This window comes from Pelodiscus sinensis, chromosome 2, assembly GCF_049634645.1.
Source record: "Pelodiscus sinensis isolate JC-2024 chromosome 2, ASM4963464v1, whole genome shotgun sequence".
NCBI classification, from domain to species: domain Eukaryota; kingdom Metazoa; phylum Chordata; order Testudines; family Trionychidae; genus Pelodiscus; species Pelodiscus sinensis.
The window spans coordinates 31,124,023-31,140,510 of NC_134712.1; the positions used below are offsets into that span (position 1 = coordinate 31,124,023).

General features: G+C 41.4%; 1 protein-coding gene and 1 long non-coding RNA gene across 8 annotated transcripts in view; one reads left to right on the forward strand and one right to left on the reverse strand.

The window, feature by feature from the left end:
- LOC112544064 (uncharacterized) overlaps positions 1–2,153 on the forward strand; it is a 61,478-nt gene extending 59,325 nt beyond the window's left edge. For all 3 annotated transcript variants that reach the window (XR_012901268.1, XR_012901267.1, XR_003087381.2), the window contains exon 4: positions 812–2,153. This is a non-coding gene — a long non-coding RNA (uncharacterized LOC112544064). The remainder of the gene's footprint in view (positions 1–811) is intronic.
- Positions 1–16,488, reverse strand: part of OXR1 (oxidation resistance 1) — a 282,681-nt gene that overhangs the window by 169,683 nt on the left and 96,510 nt on the right. For 4 of the 5 annotated variants that reach the window (XR_012901266.1, XM_025179553.2, XM_075920223.1 and 1 more), the window contains exon 2: positions 13,799–13,995. Coding sequence is in view for 4 of the 5 variants with exons in the window: in XM_025179553.2 (XP_025035338.1) it covers positions 13,799–13,995 (197 nt within the window). In the remaining variant the exon portion in view is untranslated. Of the gene's footprint in view, positions 1–13,798; positions 14,016–16,488 lie in introns of those variants that run through there. The other variant, XM_075920224.1, reaches the window with a different exon arrangement.

Below are 16,488 nucleotides of genomic sequence, written 5' to 3' on the forward strand. Positions count from 1 at the left end.
AGATTTTTCAGAAGTGTGCATTTCAAAACGACTGCATACAGGATCCATTTTCTACCTCAGACTTTCTTTATCTGGAGCAGGGTTCTCCCTGACGAGGTTTCAGAAAATTCATGCCTATCAGTTGCTTGGCAATAATATAAATAAACAAATGAACCACCAATCTCAGTGTTGTTTAAATAAAAAGGAAAAAAAAACCACCATAATTTAAAATGTTAGTAGACCACAAAGCTTTTAATTACACACCCAAGCAGTCACCTATATTCATATTCTATAAGAAAACACATTGCTAATGCAGCCTTGACACCTTATAACAACTCACACAGCAAATCATTCTTGCTTACACTTTTCTTGGCATCAGGAAAAGATGTGCATTTTATCTTATGCAAATTAAAAAATGATAAGAGACAATCTCTCAGGCATAAAAACTAGATTAACTGGACTCATGGTGTACTGCTGTTGCTAGATAGTTTGTCATTTGCCAATTAGTATCTAAATGTACAAAATTGCATCATTCAGAAATGCTAAATATTTTATGTTTGTAAAGTGTTTATATATGCTGAGGTGCATACTAATACACCAAAATCCACAGTGACTGCTAAATGTTACATAATTCTACCCTGAAATCCAACTTTCTCATGCACTAAGACCAAAAAAACCCCAACAAAACAACACCCCGCCCCCCACGAGGCTTTGAAACAATTCTCTGCATTCCTACAGGACCCTGAAAGGAGAGATAGAAAGGCAAGCTGAATGCCTGATAAATAACATGGTTTCATCCCAAAGTGTCATCAGGTTTTTGTTTAATCTCCAGGTCAGCTCATCAACCCTTGTGGATTTGACAACATGATGGGACACCATGAAGCATGATAAAGCAAGAAACAAAGGGCAGTTGTTTTGCAGCTCGGGGTGAATGAAGATGGCTGTATACTAGCTTTGTACTCCTTTGTACCAAAATGGGACACACTGTATATTCACATTTTCCCTCACCATAGATGGGTGGTTACTAAATTAACTGTTTTTATATTTAGCTGAACCTTACAGCATGCCTTGAAAAATGCAAAAATCTGCATATCTGGGAAATCAATTTACATTCATGAGAACTCTTGGTTGAGAACAGCATTCTGCCAGTCTTGGACAATTCACTTCCAGGAGCTGACAGCACAAGTGCACCACTGTCTTGGCCTATCTTTAGTTTATACATTAGAGGCATGCCTACACTGGGAGCTGGGGATGTGATTCCCAGCTCAAGGAGACATTCTTGCTCTAGGTTTCACTGAGCTTCTGCTAGAAAAATAAAAAGTAGTTGCAGGAGCGCAAATTGCGGCATAGGCTAGCCACCCTGAGTACATGGCCATCAAAGATGAGTGAGCCTCTGTGATTGTTTAAATCAATAGACAGGACAGTGACATTAACCAGTGTGAAATGCAGATCTCAAAAAGAAACTGTTACATACAGCCGAACAGAAAAAATCCGTCGACTCCAAGTGAAATATTGCATTACATTAATGAGAACAAAAGATGATTGTTCTGTCCTCTCTTTGTGAAAATGCAACATGCAAATGGATTTCTCCTGTCAGCTGAGTTTGCATCTCAGCTCAAAGGAGGGAATTAAACCCCCTAAAAAAGAAACTGGATCTTTGTGGTGCTTGGATCCTGGTAGGCAAAGTTTGCTAAGTATAAGCTAGAAACTCCTGCTGTTTACTCTGGGTTACCATCAGAGGGCATATAGAGATTTCTTATTCTAGACATTTCTATGACTTTTTGAAACAAAGCTGTATGATGGAGCTGTCCTTTTCAAAACATCCCAACATTCAGTTATTAAAGGTCAAACCCAGATAGCTAGGAAGTGTTGGCAGGAAAGAAGTGTTGAGATTTGAATTGAAAGGGAATCTGCCTGCTTAATTCAAGGATACCATGCCTAGAAAAGGAATACCTGTGCCTAGAATTGGACAGGACCTTGGAAGTATGGATATGAGAGTATATAGGGAATGTTTAATTAGATGCAATAAGTTTATTTTCTTGGTTTTGTAGTTTGGTTAAATTCCTCTGTGCTAAGTCCATGTGCCTCCCCCTCCCACACTAACTATAACTGAATCCCAGGGAAGCAATTCTCGTGCTTTAATCTGTTTTTCTTAGTTGCTCTAGAACACCTAGCAATCAAGTATGTTTTACCAAGGATAACTTTTGTTTTCTTAATAAAATCATATTTTTAAAGATTTGAATCTGATTCTTGTGTCCTGGAAGATAATAAAGGGTCTCTGTATATATGCCTAAAACTGAAAGGTCAGCTATCAGAGATTACAGTTTGTTTTCTTTCTTTTTTTTTTTTTTAAAGCACTCTTGTGGTAAAAGAGCTTAGGGTATCCCTCTGGAAGAAGTTTCCAAGGGCACATCTACACAGCAGGGCTAAAGCCGAAATAAGCTATGCCACTTCAGCTATGTCAATTGCTGTCTACACAGCAGGAAGTACAAGGAAGAGCACTGTTCTTCCGACTTCTCTTAGGGTATGTCTAGACTACAGGGTTTTGTCGACAAAAGTCCACTTTTGTCGACAAAACTATACCTGCGTCCACACTACCGCTGAGTTCTGTCGACATAACGTCGACAGAACTCAGCAGTTTTGTCGACGCTGGTAAACCTCATTTTACGAGGCATAACGCCTTCTGTTGACAGAGTTTCTGTCGACAGAAGGTGTTATTGCATGTAAACTGTCCTTTGCGTCCACACTACCATGTCGACAAAGCAGCTTGCTTTGTCGACAGAACTCAATGTAGTCTAGACGCTCTTTGTCGACAGAAGTTTTGTCGACAGTATCTGTCGACAAAACTTCTGTCGACAGAAGCCTGTAGTCTAGACGTACCCCTATTCCTTGTAAAATGAAAGTTATAGAGTTGGAGTAAGAAGTCCTCCAGCTCGACATCATTTCGACATTATATCAAAATAACTGCTTGTAGTGTAGTTATTCCGAAATAACACTGCTGTGTAGGTGTACTCCAAGTGATTTCTTCCTGGGTTCAAGAAGAAAGGGTTGGTTTTTTTCACTTGGGTGGTGGCAGCATATCGCCTGAGATCACGGAATCTTGAGGAATTTTTTTTAAACAGAAGCCTCCAGAGGCAGGGTATTTTTAAGGTCTCTTGTGGGCTCCCACAATCTGCAATCGAACTGCCAGAGTGGGGAACAGCTTTGAAAGGTTGTAATACATTGTGTGTACATGTTTACCTGCTTTAACCTAATAAAATAATGTTCTTGGTTCCTCTTCTATAGAATGAATCTTTATTCTAGAACTAGCTACAAGCATTTTCTTTGTCCTATGTATAATCCTTTGGGACTGATGGTAACCCAAATATTGCTGTGTATCTTACTGTCAAGGGACCATCTCTTAAAAAACTATGCTCATTCTGGGTGGCAGATTAGAACAGCATATCCAAGGAGTCTGTGACTCCATTTTAAAACTGTTATAGTGCCTGAAGAATTTACACTTGATAACTGGTTGGTGAAATGTAAGTACGGCATTCACAACCCATCTGTGATTTGTTCCCTGGCTCTTCAAAGAGTGACCATAGGTTAGTTCTCATGCTCTGGCATCACTGCAGGCAGCATTATGCTAACATTTCAAATAAAATAAATAAATAAATAAACACTATGACTTATTTCATTAGAAGAGAGTCCCTTCATTTTCTGTAAGAGGCAAGAAATCAATCTTGCTGTACATGTATTAGCAACAACCATAGGTGGTTTGTGAAAATATTCTTAGGAGTAAAGAGGGGTTTGAGCAGGGGTAAAGCTATGGCCCACACAGTTTACATCCTGGCTCACCCAAATCTGAGCAGCCGGCCTAGTGCATAATGAGAGGGAGGGTGCTGCCCCAGATATATATTTATATATTAAGACTGAGCCGGGTCATTGAGGGAAGAAGTAATAAAGCTGCTGCTGCCTCATACTACTTCACTCAGCAATGATTCCTAATCAACATAATGCTGAAACTCACCTAGGTTGTTTGGGAGTTGAGAACCAAACATCTAATGAACAGGCAACAACTGAAGTTGGGTGTTACAATGTGTGGAGTCAGAGCCTGTGTTGATGGGGACAGAGAGGAGCACAGGACCGAGTATAGATATGGCTAGCAATACCACTCAATGCCTCAGCTACTGCTCTGTGACACATATGAGCCTCTGGTTATTGCCTTTCCATTGGTTCCCAGATGGCCTGTCCAATCTAGATTGTGCCCAGCATGCTCCTACCTCCCTGCCAGAGGCAGAATGGGGTGCACCTCTGCCAATGGGGACAGTAACCAGATCTGGCTCTGGGTAGCATAATGGGGGCCCTTTCTTTGCTGGCATGACGATCCACTCCAGGCCAAATCTGAGACCTGTTATGACTTCACAGTGTGGGTCCTGTTGGTCGTGTGTGGGAGTGGGGGGGGGGGGGGGGGGGAGCACAGGAGAGCAGGGAACTGGGAGAAGGATCCCATGAGCCAGGTCAAGAATTCATATACGTAAAAAATACGAACAAAATTCATAGAAAAATAAACAGTAGTAATACTTGGACTGATTCAGCTATAAATTAACATGGATTTCATCTATATTAGATCATTTTATATCAGTACAACCACCCCCATTTCAATGGAGTTATTCCAGATTTGCAATAATACAAGTGTGATTAAAATCAGATCCACTGCAGGTAAAAACAGATCAGATCTGTGCATGAATGCACAGTATGTTCCCAATTATATTTAGCTCACCCTTGATTAGTAATGACATGAGCTGGTCCTTACAAATAACCCACTTTTTATAAAACGTTCTGTCAGTGTGATCCACAAGATCTTCTTTCCTGTTAAAAGTGTTTTCTTCATTATTAATGGTAATGGTGATAATAAATAAAGATGTTACTTACATTATGTCCAATTAGATTCTCTAAAATATGCATTTCATTATCCCTACACAGTTGTTCTGAATTAACCTGATAAAATTGAAATGACCACCTGGGGTTTTTTGGGTCATAATTTGTATTTATCAGATATTATTTTCTTTGGGAAGGCAACAGGAAATAGTTTCTTGAAGTTATGTAGCTCTGCTGCGGTGGCTAATTGTATGCTATGTTTTGAAACCCAATTCACTTAATCTGTACTTATTTATAACTCTTTGAAGGCAATTACTCCATTACTCGCCTATATTGTTTTTACATTGGTGTAACTCTATTTTTTTCAATGGATAGTAAAACCATACTCTGGATTTGCACCAATATAAATTGTGTTAGTGACCAGGCTCACCCTGAAGAAAAGTAGCTCAAAATATTTATTTTAACATAACTTTTTTTTTCAATTTACCTTAGAGGACCTTCTTAGAAAAGAAATCTTTTTTCCCTTTTCACAAATAGGACAAAGTAAACTCAAAAAAATGATCCATCATAGCTTTACGATTATGGGAGCTTAGCCTCCCACATTTCCTGAAATTGCTTTTTGGAGAAGATTAAAAAAGAAAGTACAGAGCATTGGACATAAAGTATGTGTGTGTGCATATGTGCTTGTCTGTTCTAGAAAAGGTGCAGGGGCAAACTTTGTACCAGCAAATGCTCTTAGTCAAGATACAGCTTATACTTGCAAAACTTGGCTTTACACTAGTTCTCTGGATGACTAGAACAGCAAAAGATTTTAGGATAAACTAGGTCTCAGTCTCACTATTTACATTGCCAGATTCATAAATCATGTATTTGTATCTGATTAATTGATCAATTTATTTTGTAATATCTATTTCATAAGATGCCCTCTTTTTTGTTGTTGTTAACAGGTAGCAATAGTCACCACAATAATACTGATTTAGATAATGGCATAGAGAGTACACTGATAGGCTGTGCCTAGACTGGCATGATTTTGCGCAAAATCTTGCCGCCTCTCTACACTGGCCGCAAGTATTTGCGCAAGAACACTGACTTTGTAATGTACAAAATCAGTGGTTCTTACGCAAATACTCTGATGCTCCCACTCAAGGAAAAGTCCTCTTGTGCAAGTATGCTTGCACAAGAGGACCAGTGTAGACAGCCACATTAATTTCTCGCGCTAGAAAGCCCGATGGCTAAAATGGCCATCGGAGCTTTCTTGCGCAACAGAGCGTCTCCACTGGCACGGATGCTTTTGCGCAAAAGCAAATCTTTTGCGCAAAGGCACATGCCAGTATAGATGCGGTCTTGCGCAAATACTTTTAATGGAAAAACTTTCCTTTAAAAGTATTTGCGTAAAATCATGCCGATTTAGACGCAGCCATAAAGTTTGCAGAGGATACCCAGCTGGGAGGGGTGCAAAAACTTTGGAAGATAGGATTATAATTCAAAATAATCAAGACAAACTGGAGAAATAGTCTTAGGTAAATATAATGAAATTCAATGAGGACAAATGCAAACCACTCCACTTAAGGAGGAAAAATCAGATGCGCACATACAAAATGGCAAATGACTACCTAGAAAGGGGTACTGCAGAAAGAGATATAGGGGTCAGACTGCGAGCTAAATATATTTAGGCACCCTGGTTTGAAAACGTTCACACTGATCTGATATTGATAAAACTGTACGAAGATAAATAAGAAAGGTTCTTTGATCCTTAGGTGTTCATGTATTCCTGCTGTTTATTCATCACTTGTAGTCATGAATATGCATCACAATTAACTCCCATGTAAAGGATAGTAATGTAACAGCTAAAGTAACCAGTTAATAGATATTGCACTATGACACAGATTTTGTGTTGTTAATAAAAAAGAGCCAATAACGACACAAAACAAATGGTTATACAAACAGTAAAATCTTTTAAAATATATTTTTCAATATTTTTTCACAAGATATTAGTGCCTCTCTATGCAAATGGTTTTTCATAAAAATATTAAAAAGACAAATATTAACACAAATATTAACATTGCATTTTGATGCTAGCATTGATGTTACTTTCGATTATCTGTCACTCTTTTAAGGAATGGAAGGGTCAGAGTTAGGTCCATGCTGAGCATTGTCAAACAGGAGAAGAGTTAGATGAGATTGCTGAATACTTTTGAAAATCCCACCAAAAAATTAAAATCTAACATTTTTGTATCTCCTTTGTCAAACAATTATGTTTCCTTGTATATTGTCTACAGAACTGGATGGTGTTTCAGAACAGGGCTTGTGAATTACCCGTGCTCCCTCTACTGGCTGAGTGGCTGTAGAACACAGTCACAACATGCCTGCAATCTCGTAGTTCTCATTCTGCAGTGGCTTTCAAGGGGCTTGACCTGCTTTAGCAACTGCAGGATTTGGCCTTACATTCTATATAAACTGTGATCACCACTTCACTTCTTTCTTTTAAAAAATAGCATCAAAATGATCTTTTTACTTAGACACAAAACAGAGCAACCACTTCAGATAATGTAAATTTGGTACTCAAAATATATAATTATCTCCACTTTAATTCTTTCTCACCCAGTATGAATTTTTTGGAGTAAATTGTTAACCATCAGATAAATATTGACATTTAACCACTGGTTTAAGTTTAACATAGAGCATTAAAAAAACTCCAAAGAAGTAAATCTGGCTGAGAGACTCAAACAATCACACACTGCTATAGTGCAATTTCTTAATCCATTTATCATGGTAATAATTAGCCCATGTTGATCCATGTCAGGCACTGATTGCTTCTGGCAGAGAACACTATGCAAACAAGGTCAAGCCTCTATTTGAGTCTGGTGCTGACCTAATTACATTAATGTGCTACTTATTTGTCACTTTATAGCCAGCCACCTGTAAACCAAACCAAACACAACATAACATTGGAATTGGAGGGTATATCTATATTGCAATTAGACTCACATGACTTGCCCATGACAGCTGATTTGGGCTGGGCCTAAGAGGCTGTTTAATTGCAGTGTACCCCATTCTGCTTGGGCTGAAGTCTGAGCTCTTGGACCCTGCAAGGTGGGAGGATGCCAGAGATCCAGCTATAGGCTGAACTTGAACATATACATCACAATTAAACAGTCCATTAGTCCAAGCCCCAATCAGCTGGCAGGGGCCAGCCACATGCTGTATATCTAGTGCAGTATAGTCATACCCTGATATTTTTATGTCTCTGTCCATCCATTCCTTCCATGCCATTAAATTTGTCTTCAGAAAGTCACAAACATTTGTCAGAATTACCTCCAATTATAGTGATCTAGAATATCTGATTTATGAGAAGGGTTTTCTGGATCAGAGTGATTTTTTTGTTAAAACATTGTTGACCCTTTTTTTCTGGAATGGACCACAGTGGCTGTTTGGGGTTTTACTTTGTTTCTTTTTCATTTGTAATAAAATAACTTTAGTTAGCTCTTGCAGAGTTACAGAAAGTAACAGCAATGAGTATGTGTTTGAGATGGAAGAAAGAGTTTAGGATTATTTAAGATTTTGTTTAAGATGCTAAACAAGTTACAATAAATATATATGTAATTTATAGCTCTTTTTTCTTCTTTCAGATTTGCACTAGTCCTTGATTCCAATAGGCAGTGAAGAAATCCTTCCTTGGACTTCTCTGCTTTTACAAATAGATCCAAGTCAGTGAAATGCTGACTCTTATCTTTACCTCAATAATTCTTGAAGCCTGGAGGCTATATACCTTCCAACTTTCCTTAGTTACTGCCTAGTTTCCTTAAATATAGGTAGCATGTAAGTTTTCAGAGAGAATTAACTGAACAGAAATTACCATACCATTTTTGAGCTAGAAGGAAACCAAAGAAGGTTAGACAAAAATAAAAAAATCAAATCAGGATTGTTTGTGATGACCTAAAACTCAAAAAGCACTTTGAAGTATAGTATTTTTTCTAACTTTGCAGAAATATATGGTTTCTTTTAGAGGATTTGGGACTCTGCAGGCTGAACTAAAATTCCAACTCAAAGTTATAAAGAGGCAGATAAAAATGGGAGAGGTGGTAGCATCTCCATAATAAATGTTGCCCTTTATGCAACTCTGAATGCATTGTGCTACTTTAGATTGCCTGCAATATCATCATTAGAGCCCTGCAAATCAACCATGAATGTGGATGTGGATAACCATGGCTCATTTTTGTGGATAACAGATGTGGACATGGATACAATTTTTTTTATCCGCACAGGGCTCTAATTATCAAGTAACCTTGCTTCAATTCATTATTCAATGCCTCTATCTATACTTCTAATTCAGTAGGATATTCTTTCAGATCTCCATGTCTGTATCTCTGCCAGGATGAAATAATACATGCACTTCAACATTTCGCTTCATAACTGGGGTAAAAGAGAACCTCATTTACTCCTACTCAGGAGAACAGGAGACTGACGGGTGGAGTGGCCTGGCGGGATACGGGGAATTTCCCGGTGGGCCATCCTCCGAAGGGCCAGCTGGCAGTTCCTGAAGGAGGAGGGGGATTGTGATGGGGCGCTGCATCCCCGGACTTTAAATTCCCCGGCGCCAGCTATGTACGGGGCACAGTGGGGCTGAGGGAGCACATGTGTGGAGTACTCAAATGCTGCGCAACAGCTGAGAGGGGAGATGCCTGGGCGTGGTGTGACATCATGGCCTGGGACTTTAAAACTGCCCGGCCCAGAGTTGCACCACGTGACCCATCTCCAGGCCCGGCAAGTGGTCTGGAGCCCCAGAAGCAGTTGGGGCCCAATCACAGACTCCAGCACCGCAAACTGGAAGGCAGAAGGTGGGAGGGAGGGGAGAGGAAGAGGGGAAAAATAGGGGGAAGAGGTGGGAGAGAAAAGGGCTTGTGCTGAGGGGAGGGGGGCAGAGCAGGAGAAGAAAGGGGAAGGCACAAAGGGACAGCGTGGAGGAGAGACAAATGCCAGGGGGCCAAGTGGAGACAATGAGGAGAGGGAGAGGAGAGGGTAAGAGCACTGGGAGCTAGAGGGGAGAAAAGGGAGGTGCTGGGAGAAGGCTTGAAAGAAGGGGTGGGCATGAGGAAGGCGGGGATGGAGCAAGTCATGTGTGAGGGCACAGAGGCATGAGGGGAACGGGGGCAGAGGGTGGTGAGGGGGTGGGCATCAGGGAAAAAGAGGGGAAAGGAGGCAGGGACAATGAGGGAAGGGAGGGCACCAGGAGGGTGCAGAGGTAAGGGAAGATGCAGGTGCCAGGGGATTCTGGAGGTGAAGCAGAAGGGCAGACACCTGCAGGGGAGGGGCCAGCACCAGAGGAGAGAGGCAGGACAGGTGTGTAGAGGGAGGTGTTAGGAGAGGGGATTAGGAGGGGTAGCTCACACGATCAGAGTGGGGCTACTGGAGGAGTGGATACAGTGGGGAGAGAAGAGCTGGTGGAGGGAGGCTAGTTGCAGGAGGGCTGAGGGCAGAGAGAAGGGTAGGAATCAGGACAGCAGAGGAGGGTGAGGAGTTGGGAGGTAGCAGGCACCAGAGGAGCTGATGGAGTAAGGGGAGGAGACATGGCAGCAGAGGGAAAAGGTAGAGGTTTATAAAATATTTATTAATAACTCAGGTGCCACAGTGGCACATCCAGACAAGCCACATGAACTCAGTACTGGTGCACAACACAAAATTCATTCTGCTCATGGGAGGAAACTCTTAGAGGGAACACTTCCCACAGCCTCTCTCCCCCCTCTGCCCCCGAGTTAATGTCACACACATTGGATTAATGCAATTGCAGGATAGTTGCATGAGGGGGGTTTGGTGGGGGCTAAACTAATCCCTATTGGTAGGAGGATGGTGGGAAAAGTCCTTAGAGAGGGGTCACATGACACCTTTTACTTCTGGTCAAGTGTCCATCCTGTCCCGAGAGTGTTACCTCCAGAGGCCTGGCTAATGGGAGTCAAGGGTGTGGTTAACAGGGGTCAGAGGTGTGGCTAATGGGGGTCAAAGAGTAAATTTTTAAAAAATTCTTTGATGTGAAAAAGTGGTCCGTCCTTAACCCATTTCCCGGGCCTATTTTGATTGCCAGTCCGCCCCTGGAGACTGACTACAAATTAGTGGTCTTTTTTGCTTTATCAAGTGTTGACATCTCATTCCCTGCTGGCAGTATCATGTTACTTATTCATTCTAGCCTTGGCAACAAGCTACCTACATTTCTGTTATTACTACTGAGAGGAAGCTATGCCAGAAAGTTAACGCTCTGCTGGAATCATGGGGCGCGAAGTGGAACCAACTTCCAGTTTCAGAAGAGGCTGCTGAATTCAAGCAGAGAAGAGAGGACTGCACTGTGTTTGTCTTCTGAGCTACTCTCTGCACTGTCCATCAGCCATGCTACTGCGAGTGAGATGCCATCCTGTTCCCCTTTGCAGCTGCTGTGTGGCTACACTGCACAATTTTCAGTTGTTTTGGCAAGCATCAGATTTTCATCAGAATGTTTATGCATTAAGTTTCTCAGAACTCTCCCTCCTGGGATCCAATCCTGTTCCCATTAAAGCCACTGACAACATGCCTAGTGATTTATTATTTATGTTAGCATCTAACAGCCCTGATCAGGAACCAAGCCCTCACTGTGCTAGACACTAAGCGTTCGGCAACACAACTGAAGCACAAATATAGGACACTTCTTGTACCTCATGAAGCAAGGTGTGTACTGATTGCACATAATATTGACTATTAGAGCTGTAAGGTCCCTCTACATCCGAAGTGCTGCTACAGTTCAATCGGCGATCCGCAAATTCTGAATAAGCACAGTAGAAAAAGTTACCTTATCCTGGAAGACTGTCTTGGTGACAAAAATCTTGCAGCTCATTGGGATGAAGGAGGGCCAGCCTAGGTTGCCCATCACTGCATTAGAAGTTTTTGTTTGCACAACTTTGTGATCACCAGCAGAGCATAGGATGCTTTCTCTCCCCACCCTACCACAGACACTCACTTGCTCTTGTTTCCAAACTGTTTACTATTTCTTTCAGATCATCATGAGCCTTAAGTTATTCTCCCCTCCTCCTGTCAACTACTCTCACAAGCAGCTTGCAGAAACTTCAAAGCAAGCACTGAAATACATGAAACAGGCTACAAAACTAGGCCTGCATGTGTTTTATTTTACATTAGGGAGCTGTTAAGTGTTTAGATATTCTGAAAGAAACTTACAGTTATCACTTAATTCTCTATTTCCAGAATATCTGTAAAGATTTATGGCAGGTTGTCACATTATAAGTGATATATCCCCCTGAGATCTACTAGCTTACTGGCTAGAAAGAGCTATGATGCAGCTGCAGGATGCTGCCTACAGACTTAATAAGTGTAAGTGAATGTGCAATTATGTGTTTTCTGGTTTTAACTAAACCAAATTGTTTATACTGTCTTCTTTATTCCTCCCTCTTTTTGAAACAAGATCTTTTATAAGCTAAAGCTCCCTTGCTGTTAATTTTCTTTTTCTTCTGAATGCTAAAGAAAAGTCACTAATTCACAGCAATGATTCCCATTGCAACAATATCATGACCAAAGAACTTCAAAATATACCCTTAAGTCTTTTTTCCCCCTCAGCACCAAGTTTCAAATAGTTCACTTTAAAATAAGTCTAATATGTTTGGTTCATCAAATCTATTGATAACTGTAAGGGTAAACAATAATCAAGATCTTCATTTTAAAAGAAAAGGGCATTGAAAGATAGCAAGAATGTATAGAGAGTACAGTAGGTGGAAACACAGCAATTTGAATTCCATGGCTAACTCCCTATTCTCCAGCCCTCAAAAGTGCCTGGGTCTACACTTACCATGAAGTCGATGCTCCAGAGACCGAACTTCCAAGGTTCAATTTAGCAGGTCTAGTAAAGACCTGCTACATTGCCCATTGATGGCACCCCTGTGATCCCTAGTACTTCATAGAGTCACAAGGAGTAAGCGAAGTGAACAGGGGAGTTTCTCCCATCAACCTCCTGCAATTGAAATGCTGTGGAAATTCAACTTAAGGTACATCGACACTAGCTAAGCTAGTCTCATAGCGGGAGATGTGTATCTTACATCAACATTTTCTCTAAGTGTAGACCTGGCTTGTGTGAGTTCCATGCAGTCAATGATCTTAATGTTGGGTGAAATACTCTCAGCCTTCTACACAAGGATGAATTTCTCTTGTTTGAGGAGAAGTGTGCGGGTAGCTAAGGGAGCCTGGGTGGGATCCCCATAGTTCTGAAAGCACACACTTCCACTTCATGATTTCCACCATCTCAGAAAGACTGATGGTAAAAGGACGCCAGTCTCTATGTCTGCCTTCCATCCCGACCTCAGGTTGGGAGTGGAGAATGTACTTACTCACTAGCCATCACCTACTTCACTTGTGCATACAAAACTTTACCCAGATTTCACCTAAAGTACTTCAGACCACAACAAATCCTTAAGAGAAGTGTTGCAATCTGAGGTGATACTGAAGTTAAACAGCTTACCCTGAAAGAATTGAATGCCAGTGAAGTTTTGAAAAAGTGTAGCCTGAAAGAGTTGAAGAGTGAGGTTTTGAAAAAGTAAAATCAGAAATAAATGCTGGAAGAAGGAATGTGTAGAAACAACCCTAGATACATTTATTAAAAAGTCAAATTTACTCTTGATACCTTATAGTGCCTGTAAGCTATAATTATGAAATCTCCTGTTCGACATTTTTAAAACTTGAGTCTTTAGCCTAACAAAGCCAAAACAATAAAAGTAATAAAAACAAGCGGAATGCTTTCCTTCTTGGAAAGTCACATTAACAACAATGAATTACTCTGCAAAAGAACACTTCAACAAATAAGACAGTAAGCCATAAGGAAATCAGCAACACTGTTCCATCCAGCTAAAGAAAACCCAATTAAATGGCCAGCAATGTGGGGGTGCCCCTCCACATACTAGTTGAAACATATGAACTGAATGTGATGGCTCACCAATGGTGTAGTATCTCCTCAGTTCACTTCTCCGTGGGTTGCGCCTTTGTGTATTTGTGGTGTTTTGCTCCTCTTCAAAAGCAGCTGTCTTAATGACAGGTATCAATTTACTGGCTTGTGGAATCTCTTGTGCTTCTGGTGCTGGAAGGTTGTGTCCTGGTGCAGTAACATCTACAGATTGGGACTTTTTCTTCAACCTACAGGCAAATGAAAACATGTGCTATTAATCCTTGTTTTATAGCTACAATACTGAACTGTTTTTACTTTACATAAAAAGAAAGGTGCTGCAACTAATCAACAACATATTTATATTACAGTGGTCCCAAGTGTAATCAGAGTTTCTTTGTGCTAAGAAGAAAGAGATATTGTAAGCTCTTTGGGGCAAGAATTATCTAAACACGCCAGTCAGATAAGAGATGGTAGGAAGGAGCATTACCCATCAGAAATGGGAGAACTGAAACACAGACAAATTAAGTAATTTGCCCATTGCTGTACAAGGAATAACAGAAATGTAGGACTGGAAGGGATCTCAACCGATCATCTAATCCAGTCCCTGCACTTGAGGCAGGGTTAAATATTTATCTAGATAGCTAATAGCTGTTTGTCTAACCTGTTCTTAAAAACTTCCAGTTTGAGAGTTTCCACAACCTTCCTAGATAATCTGCTCCAGTGATCACCTACCCTTACAATTAGGAAGTTTTTCCTAATTTCTGGGATCCAAGAAATCCATTTGCCATGAAAAAAAAAAAACAGAAAAAATGAGGAATATGCATTTTTACAGAGAATCATTAGTTTTTACATTTCATTTAAAAAACATATACAGTAGAATACCATTTACCCTGGCCTTCATTATCTGGCACTCTATATTTACTGAACTGAGACAGCCTGAGACCCAAGCAGTGGGGTATGGGCTGTCAGTCCAGTGTGGTGGTGCTCCGGCTTCAACTGAAGCCTCAGCTGGGCTGAAAGGGACTGAAGCTATTTGTCCATTCCCTTGATTATCTCAATTTTAGATTATCCAATCTGTTCCAGTCTCAAGTAGATTAGCTAAATGGGGTTACACTATGTATTGGGGCTAGGTAAATTAAAGCTCAGCCTTTCACTTGAATCACAGAAAACCACAGATTTGTATGTTTTTTTTAAAATCAGAGAATTTGGGGGAAGGGGGTGGGGGTTGTAGTGGAAAAGTAGGATTCTTACTAATCTTCAACCTAAATATCTCTTGCTCCAATTTAAGCTAATTAATTCTTGTCCTGTACTTAGTGGTTAAGGAGAACACTTTATCACCATCCTCTTTATAGCAACCTTTTACATACTTGTTTACGTCCTGCTTCGGTCTTCTCTCCTTCAGACTAAACAAACCTTTTTTTCGTTCTTTCCTTATTGGTCATGTTTTCTACACCTTTTATAATTTGTATTTCTCTCCTCTGGGCTTTCTCCAATTTGAGCAGATCTTTTTCTAAGTTTGGTGCCCAGAGCTGAAGACAGTACTCAGAAGACACATTATGAGTGCCGGGGACAGTAGGAAAACTTAAAAAACAATGAAAACCAGCATCTTAGAGACTAACAAAAATGTGGATGGTATCATGAGCTTTTGTGGGCACAACCAACTTCTTCAGATGAATGGAGCAAGGGGTCCAGAGTTGCAAAAAATAACACAAAAATAGAGCATGCGGAGGGAAAGGGAAGGGAAAAAATTGTCAATTAGAGTGTCTGGGCTAAATAAGGCTAATTGCGTGGGCTGTAAATGCCCAAAACTTAATTTTTGATGTCATTAGTATGTTCAATGTAGCACCCCATCCAAAAAAGGTCTTTGTTCAGACCTTGATTAAAGGTATCAAATTTTCAGATGAAGGTAAGTTCCACAGTTTCTCTTTTCATCTGTTTTTTGAAATTGCTTTATTACAGGAGAGTCACTTTTAGATCCATTAGTGAGTGTCCAGGCACGTTAAAATGTTCGCCAACAGGTTTCTGTGTGTTACCATTTTGAATATCTGATTTGTGTCTGTGACGGGGTAGGTTTCCCCGCACTAGGCCAGAAGTGGTAGAATCTACTCTGAGGGACAGGGAGGCCACACCCCATGTAACCTACAGGGCATGCTCCCGCTGCTTGGGTATAAAAGAGGGCTACTCAGGGCAGAAGAAGCAGACCTTGGGAGGGGAAGGAGCCCACAGGGCAGCAGTCCTAGCCACCGCAGCAGCTGCAGCTACAGGAACAGCCGCCCACAGAGCAGCACCAGCCCCCGAAGCCACACTAGATGCCGCAGCAACCACAGCTACAGACGCAGCCGCTGCCGGAGCCATACCAGACGCTGCAGCAGTCACAGCCACAGCCGCCGACGCCTTCGCAGAATCATCAGGTACCGCAGCAGCTGCAGTGACTACGCAGTGACTATGCTGGGCAAGGGAGTCCTCAGACTGGGAGTGACCACTGGAGCCATACGCAGAGGACAGTGCAGTGCACCAGTGGGGTAGGAAGTGGCCCACAGTGGAGGGTTGGCCTCCAGGAGCTCGGTGTGTTCCAGCAGGCATCCCCGCCGAGCAGGCAGTGAAAACAAGCCCTGAGCGACCCGGTGGAGTGGGAGGGCCCGGGGTCCCCTACCTCCCCATCCCATCATAAACCAGCTACCTAAATTTAGAGGAAGCTTACCTGGGACTAGGCCATAAGCCTGTTTTCACCCTGAGGGAGT